General features: G+C 52.0%; 1 protein-coding gene and 1 long non-coding RNA gene across 4 annotated transcripts in view; one reads left to right on the top strand and one right to left on the bottom strand.

Annotated features, from left to right (window-relative positions):
• Positions 1–4219, bottom strand: part of Siglecl1 (SIGLEC family like 1) — a gene marked incomplete at its 5' end in the record, with an annotated part of 11911 nt that extends 7692 nt beyond the window's left edge. Inside the window, 4 exons of the mRNA XM_010615677.1 lie at positions 516–1261; positions 1459–2404; positions 3704–3809; positions 3916–4219. Of these exons, the coding sequence (XP_010613979.1) occupies positions 2122–2404; positions 3704–3809; positions 3916–4219 (693 nt within the window). The remainder of the gene's footprint in view (positions 1–515; positions 1262–1458; positions 2405–3703; positions 3810–3915) is intronic.
• Positions 4220–11681: 7462 nt separating this feature from the next.
• LOC104856312 overlaps positions 11682–14718 on the top strand; it is a 5037-nt gene continuing 2000 nt past the window's right edge. Inside the window, exons 1-3 of one of the 3 annotated variants that reach the window (XR_778588.2) lie at positions 11682–11992; positions 12663–13605; positions 14114–14200. This is a non-coding gene — a long non-coding RNA (uncharacterized LOC104856312). Of the gene's footprint in view, positions 11993–12246; positions 12439–12662; positions 13606–14113; positions 14201–14718 lie in introns of those variants that run through there. The other 2 variants (XR_004518043.1, XR_004518044.1) reach the window with 2 other exon arrangements.

The raw sequence follows: 14718 nt of genomic DNA, 5'->3' as shown, positions 1-14718 counted from the left end.
GAAAAAGATGATCCTCTTCCTACTCGCAGAAAACTACTGCTCTCTGGCTCCAAAAAGGAGGTTGTCATCCATTCTGAGGGGACAGTACGTAACTGTAGCCCTTCTAATGCCAGGATACCATTCTCATTCCTGTGTCTCCGACTTTAGCTTGGTGAAAAAATACTGCAATACTCTTATCCAGATCTCCGACTTTAGCTTGGTGAAAAAATACTGCAATAATCTCTTATCCAGACTCTTCCCCCGCCATTTTGTCTCTTCTAAATGGAGGGAGAGCAACACGAAGGCTAACTCGTCAGTGGGCCTGGTTGTTCTGTGGATCCTCCCAGCCTCCCAGGCCCTGGATGTCATGGGTACCTGCTGGCAGTCACAGGGACGCCCCGCCAAGCCCCACCCCACAGGTGCATCAGTCTTGCAGGGTTACAGAGAGAAGAGGGGAGGGGAGGGGAGAGGAGACTGGGCGGGCAGGGAAGGAGGAAAACCATGATTCTGCTTCAAATCATGTAACAGCGCCTTACCCAACCATTCAGTTATTTGATGAACATTTTTGAAAACTTCTTACATCTTAGGCATAATTCAAGGTGCTGGTGATAGAAGTACAAAGTAAGACAGATAAGGTCCCCGTTCCCACGGAGCTCACATTATAAGAGAGTCAGGGACAAGGCCCTAGGAGCTGCAGTTCCAGGGCCTTATCTTGGCATCCAGGGCCACTGCAGGGCCTCTTCTCTACCTGAGTCTGTGGGTGCCACGTCCTGCTCCCGTTCCATCCAGGTGTGTGTCGTGAGGACAGCGAAGTTCAAAGAGGGTGACAGGGGGTAGAGCCACTAAGCACGGAAGCTGGAATCTGACCAAATATGGCGGCTTCAGTGTTCTTGTCTGTGTCCCTCAGGTATTGGCCACACGGTAGGGGCTCAAAAGCTATTTGAGAACGGCCCGTTTTACAGCTGCACGCGCATTTTTCCTGGCTGTGACGCCATTTCCGGCCGGGGCATGTTCCTTCCGGCTACCCAAACACCAGTCATAGGATTTGCCTTCAAGGGTTGTAGTCAGGACCAAGTTTAAACGCTCACCACTGGAGAACCAGTGCGAGCGACAAATAGGGGCTGTGAAGGGTTTGGGGACTGAGCGCTTCAGGTTTGCTGTGGACTCCAGGGTTTCTGGGGCTCCAAGGGCTTTGTGGACTGTGCTAATTCCAGGGTTAATGGGGACTCCAGGTGTGGGGCAGACTCCACAGGCTTCATGGGCTCCGGTCCACTTTGTTTTCCTAGAAGGGGGCACAGAGCAGGGCAAAGAAAGGAGAAAGGTCTAGAGGTGACAGCCCAAATCTTAGAAGGGCACCCCTTTGAGAACAGAATTTAGGCAACGTGGATCAGGGCTTGTCTCAACCTTTCCTCACGATCCCACGCGTAGAGCCTGCAGTGGTGTCTTCCCCTCTGGTCCCATCCCCGTAAATCCCCTTACCTGGAGCCACAGGGTTTCCTCAGGTCCATCGGCAGTGGCTTGTGTGACTTCCTGCAGCAGATTTGGCCCTCCCTCCTCTGGGCCTCCTGCTCAGTCCTCTTTCTGTGAGGGCAGCGACCCCTTCGGCCTGCTTGCCCTCTCTGAGGGCAAGGCTTGGGGCTGGTCCATTTCTGAGACCCAGCATCGCCCGGCACGGAGCGGAAGACACGTGGCTGGGACTGCGGGAAGTACTGGCGAGGTTTCACAGATGCACAACTCTTTACACAGGGTGTTGGGAGGGCAGCTGGGCTGATTTGGTCTTGGAGAATCACAGCAAGGTCTGGCCACCTCCAGCACTGCCCTTCCCAAGCCCCCCTGGAGATGTGGGGTACAGAGAATGAAGGAGTAGCTGAGTTCTGCCTGTTTTCAAGTGTTTTGGGCTGACTTGGGCCTGTGGCATCTGTGCAGTGCTGGTCACTGCCTGCTGAGCACCTGCAGACCAGATCTTTAGCTTCCACTCTGATCCAGTCCTTGGGGCTCCCGAAACCCTCTCCTCAACAGTGTGTGTGTGTGTGTGTGTGTGTGTGTGTGTGTGTGTGTGTGTGTGTGTGTTGGTTTTAATTGCTCCTTAAATTATTTCTCTTAATTTTCATCTTCCACAAAGTCCTCTGGGACTTGGCTTCGTTATAACGAGCTGCTAGCCCATTCCGCATTTAGAGGCCCTACAGGATTGGGGATGATTCCTCTAACGCACTGCAGGGCCCTCTCCCCACGGAGAGGCACTGGATTCCGGACACAGTGGGTACCTACCAAGCCCTGGCTCTCAGAAGATGGGACGATTATGGGTTTTCCCAGTTCCTCGGGCTTCAGAGGCATCTTGGACTCTTGGCAGGCTCTGACTCTAGGGCTCTTTTGTGCTTCGATGCCTGTGATTTTCTTTGTCCGCGGCTTCCTGATATGTTTCGCTCTAAGGAAAGGAGCTTCCGGTCAGTTCTGGCTTTCCACCCCTCCGCATCCCCGTGTGGGCTCTGGTCCGCTCCAGACCTTCTGCTTCAGAGCTCAACACTGCACCCCACTTACTGTGTTGTCCAGGGCAAGCCACACACCCTCTCGGGAAATCGCTTTCACTTCCTGAGCGACTGGCCCTGTGAGGTCAGCTATGAAAGTGCCTTTTACATTGCAGAGAGATCATTATTGGTCTTTATGTCCAGCTGATTGATTATGTTTTGAAAACAGCCTCTCAGTTTCCCCGGCCACCCTGCTCCTCTCCTTTCTCTCCCACCTGTCTTGCTGCCCCTGAACTCTTCCCCCGGCTCTGGCCCGGCCTTTCCTTGCTCAGACAGAGACACAGCTTCCTGCCTGGCTCCAGACTCCCAGCTCTTCCGGTCTGGCCTGTTTCTCTCTTGAGCTCACACTTCTGTTCCCAGCTCAGCATTCTCCCAGGGCTCCAGGCCGAGGTTTCAGGCCAAGCCATGCCAGGCTGGAGGACCCTGTCCAGCTCTCTGACACGACCTCTGGCAACTCTGCCCTTCTCACTCTTGGCTCCTAGCCAAAGCATCTGGCCAAGTTTCAAAGGTCTTTAAGAACTGACACCAAGGACTTTGCAGAGCCTCACTTTTAGCCGTTGCCTGTTGCTCTTAACGCAACTGAAATTGCACAGAGATGATGAAAATGCTTCAGATGTGCCCCGGCCTTCTGTACCTGCTACTTTTCAACAAAAGTGAAACAAAACAAAACCGAATACTTGGCCTTCTGGGCCCACCTCAGAGGGCACCTTGGGAACTGTACAAGGCTGCCACTCCCTCACGTTCCTCCCTTGTGAAATGCGCTGAAGACGTCCATGCCACGGGCCTGCTTTTGGTTCTTGCCCTCACAGAGAAGGACCATTCCCACCTCCGGCTCCGGTTTTCATGGGTCAGAAACTTAACCCCCCCAAATCACGTTACTGGTGTTTGGAGGTGGGGCCTTTGAGAGGCAGCTAGGGTTAGGTGATGTCGTAGGTATGGGGCCTCCACAGTGGCATTAGTGGGTTTGTAGGAGGAAGAGAGCCCTGCACTAGCCCACCTGCTCGGTCTCCCTGTGGGGTGTGCTCTGCCGTGTTTCCACGCAGCAGGAACCTCGGCGGACGCCAAGCAGGTGATGGCTTCGTGCTCCTGGACTTCCCAGCGACTGGAGCTGTGAGTCGACCTAATGTCTCTTCTTGATGAATTACCCAGTGCCAGCAATGTTGTTACAGCAGCATAAAAACGAGGTAAGACATACTCACATCAGGGGGAGGAGGCAGAGGAAGAGCAGCAGGACTGCGACGGACCCATAAGTAACACCCTGGAGGAGCCCTTTCAGGAAGGACTGGGGAGTCAAAGGACTCCTTCCTGGGGGCAGAGAGCACAGGATGAAGGCTTCTCTCCCAAGGCCTCTGTAACCCGAATTCTGCTTCGTCCTCCAGCCCCCCAGCCCCAGACTTGGAGCCCCCCTCACTTGACATCAGCAGGATGCTCAAAGCGTGGGTTCCATTTTGGTTCTTGCCCTCGCAGAGCAGGATCATCCCCGCCGCGGGCTCCTTGGACAGGCTCGTGGTGCTGTTGGCCCAGGGGCCGTGGGTGGCGGAAGTCACCTGGAAGTTGCCGTCTACGCTGTCCACACCCACGGGGGCACCTCCAATCGCCCACCGCACGGAAGGAGTGGGGGTCCCATGGAAGGAGCAGCTGCACTGCAATGTCTCCTCCAAGGAACAAGAGGAGCTGAGCAGCCTGGCAGGTGCTGTGGAGAGGGGCGTCAGGAGTCAACAAGGCATGCAGGTTTCCCTCGCTTTCCTCCAAGGCCCACACTTCTTATTCGTGCAGATTCACGAGGAGCTTCGGGGAGAATTTCCAGAAGCCCACAGGATGGAGGCCTCACCAAGTACCTCTGGGTGGATGGTTCATGAAATTTCCGAGGATCTCCAGTGCCTCCGATCCCTCACTCGCCCCGGGGTTGACATCAAGCTTGTGCTTTCTGTCTCCCATCCCCAGCTCTCTCCTTAGGCTCTGAGATCGGTTTCTCCCTGTAGCAGTGTCCAGAGACCATTGAGCAAGCCCATCGCCTTCTCTGCTGGAAAATGGGGAGGCGAACCGAACCTGTCTCATGTTGCCACTGCCGTAAGAAAAGAATGTCCTAAGGACCCTGGTGTTCCTAGCTCAACGCAGTGATAAAGCATCGATAAAGTATCAGCCGTTCCATACGCAGAGCCTCTCTCTAGTTTATTCTTTGCTGTCCGCACGGGCCTACCATGGAACTTTCATCCGAAGCCAAGACTGCTGTAATGCTTCCGTGGCAAGAGTGTTTGAAACGCCTTCATCTGTGTAGCTTTGGGAGGTCTTTCGGACCATTTGAGCGCAGTCACATTCTTCAGAGCCTCCAATAACAAGGACTCTTGAGTTTAGTGTTTTCCGTATCCTTTCCTTGGGGTTTTTTGCTGTCACGACAGGAAAGGGGCTGTTTCCCCTTCACCGTTGTCCCTTCATCTTGGTCTTCTGCTTCGGGCCACCGGGGCCGGGGGCGCTTTCAGGGGATCGTGTTGCACCATCCCATCCACCGCTGCCCCCAGGCGGGGCTTTCCTTCTGGAAAGAGAAGCCATGGAGACACAGAGATGCCGAAAACTCGGACCCCGGGGCCGCCAGGGGCACCTGCGATAGCTCGTCTTCACAGCGGCCTGGCTGAACCACCACCCGCACACCCAGTCCCCTCTCCGGGTCCCGCCCGAAGCTGGCTCACAGAAGAAGTCTGACCCACAGCGCTTACCTGGGGCTTCCGCCCTTACGTCCTCTCTTCTCACCCCCACAGCAACCCAACCCTGGCTTCCTGGAGGCCACCACGGCTGCTTCCCATCCCACTCACCGGGCAGCCCCATGTGCGGCGGCGACAGATCCTGGGACGGGAGAGGCCCTTTACTGCGCTGCTCTAACATCATAGCGGAGGGGTTCAGAAGAAACCAGGTAACTGAAAGAAGATGTGGGAGAGAGAAAGTATTCCCGGTGAGGCTGGGGCTTCTGTCTCTCTGGTCCCCCCGAAGCCTGTTTACCCAGAGAAGCAGGAATTACGTGGGGTGACCCCCCGGGAGCACCAGGGGACAGGCAGGATCCTCGGTGATGCCCCAGTACCACACCCCGTTTCTTAGCTCCCCCTGGTCATTCAGTCCCAGTCTCCACCTCCTCGGGAGGGTCTGCAATGCTGGCTGCACTGACTTCTGTCTTGAATCTGATGGGGACCCACGGAAGGGCTGTACACGTGGAGGGACAGGGTGCGGAGGTTCAGACGTCTGCACTGTCCCATGAGGCCATGGGAGAAATGGCCCGGACGGGAAGTGACTGAGGTCAGGTGGCCCAGGGAGAGTCTGCCGCGGTCAGGAAACAATGACACGGAGCTGGCGTTGGAGCCGTGAGGGACACCGTGAGGGGGGTGAGGACAGGATCTCTGTGGTCCTTGTAGTGCCCAAAACTAGTACCAGTCAACCCGTCCATTCATGACAGGAAGTCATGGGTGCAGACTGTAAGATTAGGGCTGTTATCCACTCACAGAATTATACACTGTAAACTCCTCAAGCTTATGGGGAAACAAATAGAATAAAAATCATTACAAAAGGAGGCAATAATTTTATCTCCTTGTTCACATTATTGCCTTACTTCTACTTTCTTTATGTTTAATTTGTTCTCTTTTTCCTGACCGATCACAGCTTCAGCTGCACCCCAAGTTCTGATAGTTTTCTCTACATGATTTCATTATCATTAAGCTACCAGTCCATGTCCAGCTGAATAGTAACAAAGACGGATAATACAAAGTGTTGGTGAGGATGTGTGGGACTGAGCTTTCACACATGTTCGTGATAATATAAACCCAGGCCAGCACAGTATTTACAACAGTGGAAGACACACATACTCACTGACTGTCAGTTCTCCTCCTAGACCCACACCCAGCACAAGGGTCTGTATGTGTACACCAAAATACACGTGCAAAAGTATTTGCAGCAGTATTATTTATAACAACCGAAGCACCCGAACATCGTAAACATAAAATAGAAAAACGATTTTCCTATGCAGCAATCCAAACGTTAGTTAATTCTAGGGGCAACAACATGGGTCAGTTTCACAGGTAACATATTGAACGCACGAGGCCAGGCGCAAGTGAATAAGAAAGTATGATTGCATTTATTCAGAGTTTGGAAAACATTCGATAAATCAAAATGTAATGCTTGTGGATGCACTCATAGGTAGTAAAATTGTTCTTGAAATGGATTCGCCATGCCTGCCATAAATGTGGGGACAGTAATTGCCTTTGAGAGGGGAGGAGGTGGCACTTAGTAAGGGGTTTAGACTGATCTCCCGGGGTACTGATTGTACCGCTCCGCACCGGCTCATGCCTTACCTAGGCACAGCTCCAGGGGCCCATTCCCGCGGTCCACCTACTCGGTCATATGTCCAGGCCCTTGGCCACTGCCCATGCGTTTTGGGGGGCTGTTCACCTCCCAGAATGGACTCTTCACTCTTCACTCAAGCTGTCAGTCTTCCAAACAGGGTGTAGTCCGTTCCCTTTGGAGTTTCCACCCATAAGCCAAGACGCCCTTGTGGGTCAGTTAAGAACTATTCCTAGGCACCACAGGAGTAATTCAAAGAGGTAGCAATTCCGTAGGTGGTTCCAAAGTTGATCCTGGGGGAAAAGCGGCCACCTGCGTCTGAATGCCTTTCCTGGGTGGTGCGTTCCCATGTAAACCATTTCCATCGGGTTACAGAGTTCTCCTGGGAGTGGTCTTCATTGTCGGAGTGTTTGTCCGGCATTACCAAACACGTCCTGGCTGTCAGGTTTCAGGGTTACCGATATCCTAAAGTCACAGGGGTAATCCCAGCATTCACCACTAGGTGGTGCTCGCTGGCTTTTGTGACAGCTCAGGCGCCTAAGGACCCCAAGACTGCTTTGAAGTGGTTTTGTGGGTTAACAGCTAGCAGTACTCTGTGGGTATTGAGAGACGCATCCTTCAAAATCCAAACAAAAAACCGGAGGATGGGATTCTATCATACTTTATCTATCACATATCCTACACTGTTTCAAAGGAACAATCGAGTGGTTTGGGGCAACTTTTCCGTAAGGTTCCCATTTACAATACTCACTCAGTGTTGGCCGAGGGGAGAATTTACACGCCTTCTGGAGGTTTTACAACAGCATGAAGAAATGTCCACCAATCAGATGCAGTGTTCATCCCCACAGTGCGTTCGGGTAAACACATTCACAGAATACTCTTGTGTACTCTGACCAAACATTCCGATTTTCACCCGAATGCCCACCTTCATCGCACCAACCCTTCCGGTTCCCTGTCTTTCCAATCAAACTTCAAGGAACTCACGAACAGGTTTTGGGCTAGTGTCTGGGGCACCCAGGCCGCAGAGTTCCAGAAACACCGCTCACCCCCAGGCCATTTTGCCACTAATCTGCTCATGGCTGGGCCCGCAGCTGGCAGTAGGCCAAGGGGCTCAGGCCCTTTTGTCACTTACATTGGTTACGTCATTGGTACGTCACCTCGGGAGATCTGAGGCGGGGTTTCTCCTTGTGCTTTTTGCCTGCTGGCTTTTAATATTCTCCTAAAGTAGAGTGAACAGAGCAGAGTCGATAGGGCTTTTCAATGTTGGGGACAGCATGATGTGATGATGTGTCACAGTTATGGTGTGGGTCTAGACGAACCCCCAAAGTCTCATACGGTCAGAGGTGGCTGAGTCTGGAATGTGTGGTGCTAGGATTAAGGGCACGCAAACAGAGTTTGTACCGTGCCTCTGTTGCACAAGTTGGTCTTGCGTATCTGACCTTAGTTCCTGGCTCCTCCGGAAGTTGAGCTGGTATCGCTGGACCCAGTGTCCCCATTCTGAATCACACGGCTCCGTATCTGGTGTGGTCAGCTCTCGCTCTGACGCCCACTGTTAAGCATATCTGGTGTGGGCGGCGGGGGCCCCCCATCACATTTTTAGATGACTCAGTGACGTAAGGCCCACTGGACGGACAGAGACACTTCCAAGGGCCTAGAGATGGCTTCTCAGAGGTCAGGACAAAGCCCTTCTTCAGGAAAGGCTGAATTCCTTACTGCACAACATGGTGCAACCCCGATCCAGGACTGCATTGAATGTGGAAGCTGAGTCTGAGGAGAGGGAGATCACAAAGGAGTTTTAAATTGAAATACACACGGCTGGGATGTGTCCCTGTGATGTCATTTTGATCTCTCTTTCGGTATCTCCAAGCTATTTCATAATATGTGAGTGAAACTTGGATCATTTGTCATTCGTGCTAAAGCTTTATGTATTATGTGTAAATGTATATAACTGCACACCCATGTATATATACCGATTAGCATATATACACGAATGAATAAAACAAAGATACGGAAAATATATGACGAGCTGTGAAAATGTCTGATAAGCGTGCTTGGTGTGTGTGGTAAGATGTCTGATAAGCTGCTTGTGCGTATAGATGAATACATGATAAATGTTTGATAGAATGCACACAGGCTTATCTCAATGATAAATGTGTGATAATCTTACCCGTGTTTACTTATGGATAAAGAGCAGTGATTAGAGAAAAAAAGTAGGATTTTAAAGTTGTTAAAGAGGGCTGGGGATTTGGCTCCTTGGTTCCACCGCCTGTCTTGCAAGCACAAGGTCCCGAGTTCAATCCCTGGTACCAAAAAGAATTAAAATTAAAGAGTTACCACATTTGCCAGCTCACACAGTAAGGGCATCCGGCAGGGTTTTGCAGAGGAAGAAAAGCAGCAGGACTCTAGGATTACAGGAGCAGACCGAGGAGACCCGGCTCCCGGCCAGAGGCTGGACAGTCACTCAGGGGCCGTCGGTCCGCGGGCTGGAGAGGTGGGGAAAGCCGGTAGGTACTCAGAACAGGAGGCCGGGAGGCCCAGAACAGGAGGGCTTACTGCGCAGTCCCTCAGAGGCTGCACACTGCAGCTCCTGGCACAGCTGCTGAAGCCAGACCTTGGCCAAAGGTGGAAGTATCTGCGCCCCCTTCCTCCTTTCTGCCCCGCTCAGGGGCGGCCCCCAACACCCGGGGCCTAAGTGACCCATTCACCGCGCAGGGCAGGCTAGGACGGGGTGGGCCACTCCTGCACTGACGGACGAGGAGCCGGATCGGTAACTTAGCAAGGCCCTGACCCTATGGCTGCAGACACACTGCTTGGCCGGCTGCCCTTCGGATTGACCTGGCCACGCAGGCCGACAGGCTGCCCAGGCTCCTGGCTGGCACGCAGAGACCAACTCCTGTCTCCCGCCCCGGAACGCCATCCTAACAGACCGCGTCTCGAGCTCCCTGCCGACTCTGATGCAGGGCCGCGTGCCCGGGAGCCCTGGAGGGATCCGTTGCGGGTCCTGCACCAAGCGTGCCCGGGAGGGGACAGTCGTCCGGGCTCTGGACCCGGAAGCCAGGTGAGGGCGGGACGGTCGCGCTGGGTCCCTCCAGCCAATCAGCAGCCGCGCGCGCGCCCCCACAGCCAATCACATCCACGATAGTATCAGCGATCCGAAAGGAGTATTTCTTCCTTTCTGGTCCCAGCTTTTTATTTGTTTTTCTTACCTACTCGATCTGGAAACCGCAACTCAGGTGTCTGCTATTTTGCTGCTCTTAGAAGAAAAGACTTCAGTCTTTTACTATTGTGTAAAACCATGTCAACTACGATTTTTTTCCCATATACCAACATTATCATGTTGAAGTAATTGTCTTCTATTCCTAGCTTGTCGAGCGCATTTATCATGAAAGGGTGCGGAATATTATCAACTGCCTTGTCTGCACCAATTTAGATAATCCTGTTATTTTCTCCCTTCGATCAATATGGCATATTGTGATTGATTTTCACACGTTGAACCATCTTACATTTTTAGGAGTAAGTCCCTCTGGCTACGGTGTCTGCCTTCTGAATTAAGCTGGGGACTGTTTGGTTGAGGGTGTTTGGTTGAGGTGTATCAATATTCGTCAGTGCTGTTGGTTTGTAGTTTTGTTTTCCTGTAGCATCTTTGGCATTCGTAGCAGGGTAGTGCTGGCCTTCTCAAATGACCTAGGTGTTCCCTTCCCTGTAATCTTATGGAAGAGACTAAGAAAGATTAATGCTAATTCCTCTTTAAGTACTTAGTAGAATTTACCAGGTATGCGGTCTACTCAATGAGTTTTCTTTGTGGGGAGGTTTTTCTTTTTTAAAAAAATTCAATACCCTTACTAGTTATTAATCTATTCAGGTTACCTATTTCTTCATGACTCAGTCTTGGTAGGTTGATTGTGTCTAGGAATTTGACCAGTTATTTAGATTATCTGGCTCATTTATGCACAACTGTTCATAGTAATCTCTCAAAATCCTTTTTATTTGTTTCTCTAAAATCAGGATGAACATCATTTTCACTCATGATTTTCATAATTGTGATTATTTTCTTAATCTCCTAGGTAAAAGTTGGTCTGTTTGGTTCATCTTTTCGAAGATCCAATTTTTAATTTTGTTGATTTTCTTTGCTGGGTAATCAACCTGGGGCTTTCACACTGAGCTACATTTCTAGCCTTTTTATTATTTTAAATTTTGAGACAGAGTCTTGCTAAGCAACTAAGTGGTCCCGGCCGGGCTTGAACTCCATCCTCCTGCCTCAGCTTCCTGGAGTGCTGGGATCACAGGCATGGTCCATCCCTCCTGGCTTCTACTCCAGCCTGTGTTTCCCTGGTGTGACACACAGTGGTTTTGCAGCAGAAGAGTGAAGATGATGAAAATGGTGAGGAAAACTCCAAGTGTCCTACATAAATATGATGACACGGAACTGAAATGCTTTCAACTGTTCTGAAAACAGGCAAGAAGGCAGAGGCAGGAGGACCTCTGAGAGTTCAAAGCCAGCTGGGCTACATAGTGAGAGCCGGGTCAGCCTGAACTACAAAGCAAGACCCTGTCTCAAAAAAGCAAAAACAAAAACAAAAACCTGAAAGAAAAAAAAAACAACCCAAAACAAAATAACTAGACGATATTGAAAAATGGTGATTTTGGTGATCTTTAGAGGAAGAACTAGAGAAAATTTGTCCTTCTGCTCCAGTTGCTGAGTAAGCACAGATGCTGGGGATTTTGATTCCCAGTGTGGGCTTTTCTGCATCTGGCACAACCTAACGACACTTCCGGTTGTCATGGTGGGTGGGGGGAACTGCTGGCATTTTGTGAGTCACAATGCACAGGACAACTCCCAGGCCAAGGAGTCACCCCGCCCGAGTGCCCAGATACAGACAGCCTTGAGGTGGACAAACCCTTCTCCAACGCCACCTGTGGGAAAGTGCGGGCATCGGGGGAGGGTGCAGCTTGCCCAGCTGCAGGGTTGGAGAGAAGAGACAACCTCGTGGGGCTGTGGGGCTGTGCAGCGGAGCACCAGGAGGCACGGAGCCGCACGAGGGGAAGGCGATACTGTGAGGGGGCCGGAACAATTCTCCCTGACGGGTGTTTAGCGGGGAGGGCCGGGCTGGGGCTGCACTGGGAACTCACACTGCTGGCGATGCATGCGGGTGACAGGCTGGAAGGTGAGAAGGCGGGGCAGGAAGCTGTGGCTATGGTTTGTGGGGGACAAGTCAGACTTGGGGCGGAGGAGGGGTAGGAAGAGTAGAGGAGGAACTGGGTGACTCCCAGGAAGGGGCATTTCGGGGAAGGGGAAGTGAGACAATTCTGGTTATGGACACATGAAATAGGCCCGTGCTTCTCCTTTGCTCTCGTGTACACCAGTCTTCCCCTCCCCCTGTGGCAGGGGAGTCGTGCATGAATGATCGTTTGGCAGCCTTCGGCCCTTGGTTGAACGCACGCCGACTGGCACCTCAGGCTGACCGCTGCTGGGGTTACTGCAGGTCAGACACTGCGCTGCGGGAACTGCAGTGTTGGTTCCCTGAAACGCAGAGATGAACTGCAGAGCAAAGCGGGGTGATCCCCATCTCCCAAACGAGCCTGCGGCAGTGGCCAGGGACTAGGCCATGAGGTGTGTGTTAGAACCCTAAAGGTCTGACTTCAACACCTACATTGTTTTTTAAACTGGGATAAAATTCACATCATAAAACGTTCCACAGGGAACAAGTCAGTGCATTTAGTCCGCCCACAATGTTCTGCACCTATCACCTCTGTCTAGTTGCAAAGCATTTTTATAGCCCCAGGAGGAGATCTTCTACCAACTATACGGCCACTTCCCGTCCGCTTCTCCCCCAGATGCAAGCAAACACCAGACGATCGTGCATTTCCAGAGACTTACTCCGGACAGTGCATGCAAACAGGAGCCACACGACGTGTGACCATCACTCTCTGGCTTCTCCATAGCCCACGTTCTCCAGGCTCGTCCATGCGGGAGGGTGGCTGATGCTTCCGTCCTTTTCATGGCTGCGAGGTCTCCCCTAGGTGGACGTCCATTCATCGGTCGATGGACATAGGCTGCTGTCAAAGGGGAAAGCGGTTGACTGCTGGTCTCTGTGGCCTTCACCAAGACACTTGACCTGGTCTCTAGATCCAGCTGGAAAGCTCAGAGATGAATGGGATCCAACAGAAAAACGCTGTAGGGTCTTCCCAGGGTGGCAGTCAGGACAAACCCGTAGTCCCGGGGGAACAGGGAGAGGAGGTGCAAACTCAGAATGTGGTTCAGTGGCCCCTTGCAGGAACAGGCAGAGAGGATCCTAAAATGGGAAATGAGAGGCTGGAAGAGGGAAGGTAAGGACCTGCTTCAGAAGATCCTGTGTCAGGACACAAATGGTGTCTGCAGTTTAAAAGGAGGTGCTCTCCCTGCCCAGTGCTGTCACCCAAGTCCCACATCCAAACTTCCTGTTTGAACCCCTAACCTGCAACATGATGGCACATGCGGGTCAGGCCGGTGAATGAGACGAACGCCCTTATCAGAGATCCCAAAGAGCCCATTTTACCGTTCTTCCATGCAGAGGTCACAGGAAGGCACCATCCCTGCACCAGACAGCCAGCCCTGTCAGACACCGACTCTGCTGGAGTCTGATTTCACAGTCTCCAGGACTGTGGGAAAACATTTCCGTTGTTTACAAACTGCAGTTCGCGGCATTTTGTTACAGCGGCTCAACACGGGTGCCAGGCGCCATGGAGCTCTTCACAGACCCGGATGGAACCTGAGGGAGAACTGGGCCTGAGCAGCGGGGTGAGTCCAGGCGGCACAGCGCAGAGGGTGTGGAGCTGTGGGCTGCTCGAGGGCAGATGTCCAGGAGGACGTGGGAGCTGCAGGCTCAGCAGAGAGGCTTGGGCTGGACATGCACGTTGGGAGCCTTAGCGACCGGCCGAGTGTCCCGCGGGTCACTTTGAAGACTCAGTACAAGGGTCGTGTGTGTCCGAGGCTGGGCCTCAGAACACCCACCTGCGCCCAGCACTGCCCTGCCTGGGTGCGGCTCACGGCCTGGAGATCAGCCCGGGGGACATGCTCTGTCTCTGTGCAGATGTCACCGAGTGAACCCACGCACCTGCGTGGTGGCACCTCGGGATTCGCCGCCCTACGTGTGGCCTGCCATTGCCCGAAATGTTCTTGTATCGTGCATGGCTGTACTTACATGGATGATACTTTATAAGTGTTAATGTGAATTTTGTTAAAGAGTAACATTTCTATAGGAAAGGGCACAGATCACAAGTGTTTCGCTAAAATGTTTTTTTAACAGAATGTGCCTGAGCAGTAAGTACGCAGATAAATGAATCCATCCTGACAGAGACCCCTAGGACATCTCTACTACCCGCTTGCTGCCACTGTCCCCTCACAATGGTCCCCAGTAACTGGACTTCTAATACCAAAGATTAGTTTTCCCATTTCTAGGGAGAGCACATAGCGTGTTTCCTTTGTATCTGGGTTCTTTCACCAAATATTATGCTCGCAAGACTCATACATGTTGTGTGGGGATGTTATTTCTTCTTTTGCTGTGTGAATGCTGTGCAGTTTATTTAGCTGTGTGTTGAAGGGAATTGGACAGGTGTCATTGTCAGCGTTGCAATTAGAGCTGCTCTGAACATTCCCAGTGGGCTTCGTGAACACCTGCACGCATCTCAGTCGGGTGTGCACCACACGCGGAACTGCAGGCTCACATGCTCAATGTTAGTAGAGGGGCAAACCGTTTTTGTAGTGGCCGTACCAACATCCACTGCTGCCAAGAGAGTATCAGAGCTCCTTTGCTCTGTGTCTTCATCAACAGCTGATATCCCTTGAAATTATTTATTTTAGCCAGTTCGGTGGTTGTGTGGCATTACGATTTTTTTTTTTTTTTTTTTTTTT

This window comes from Fukomys damarensis, unplaced genomic scaffold (assembly GCF_012274545.1).
Source record: "Fukomys damarensis isolate Sample0158 unplaced genomic scaffold, DMR_v1.0_HiC HiC_scaffold_19, whole genome shotgun sequence".
NCBI classification, from domain to species: Eukaryota; Metazoa; Chordata; class Mammalia; order Rodentia; family Bathyergidae; genus Fukomys; species Fukomys damarensis.
The sequence above is the reverse complement of the archived record's forward strand: the minus strand, read 5'-3'. Positions and strand labels throughout refer to the sequence as shown.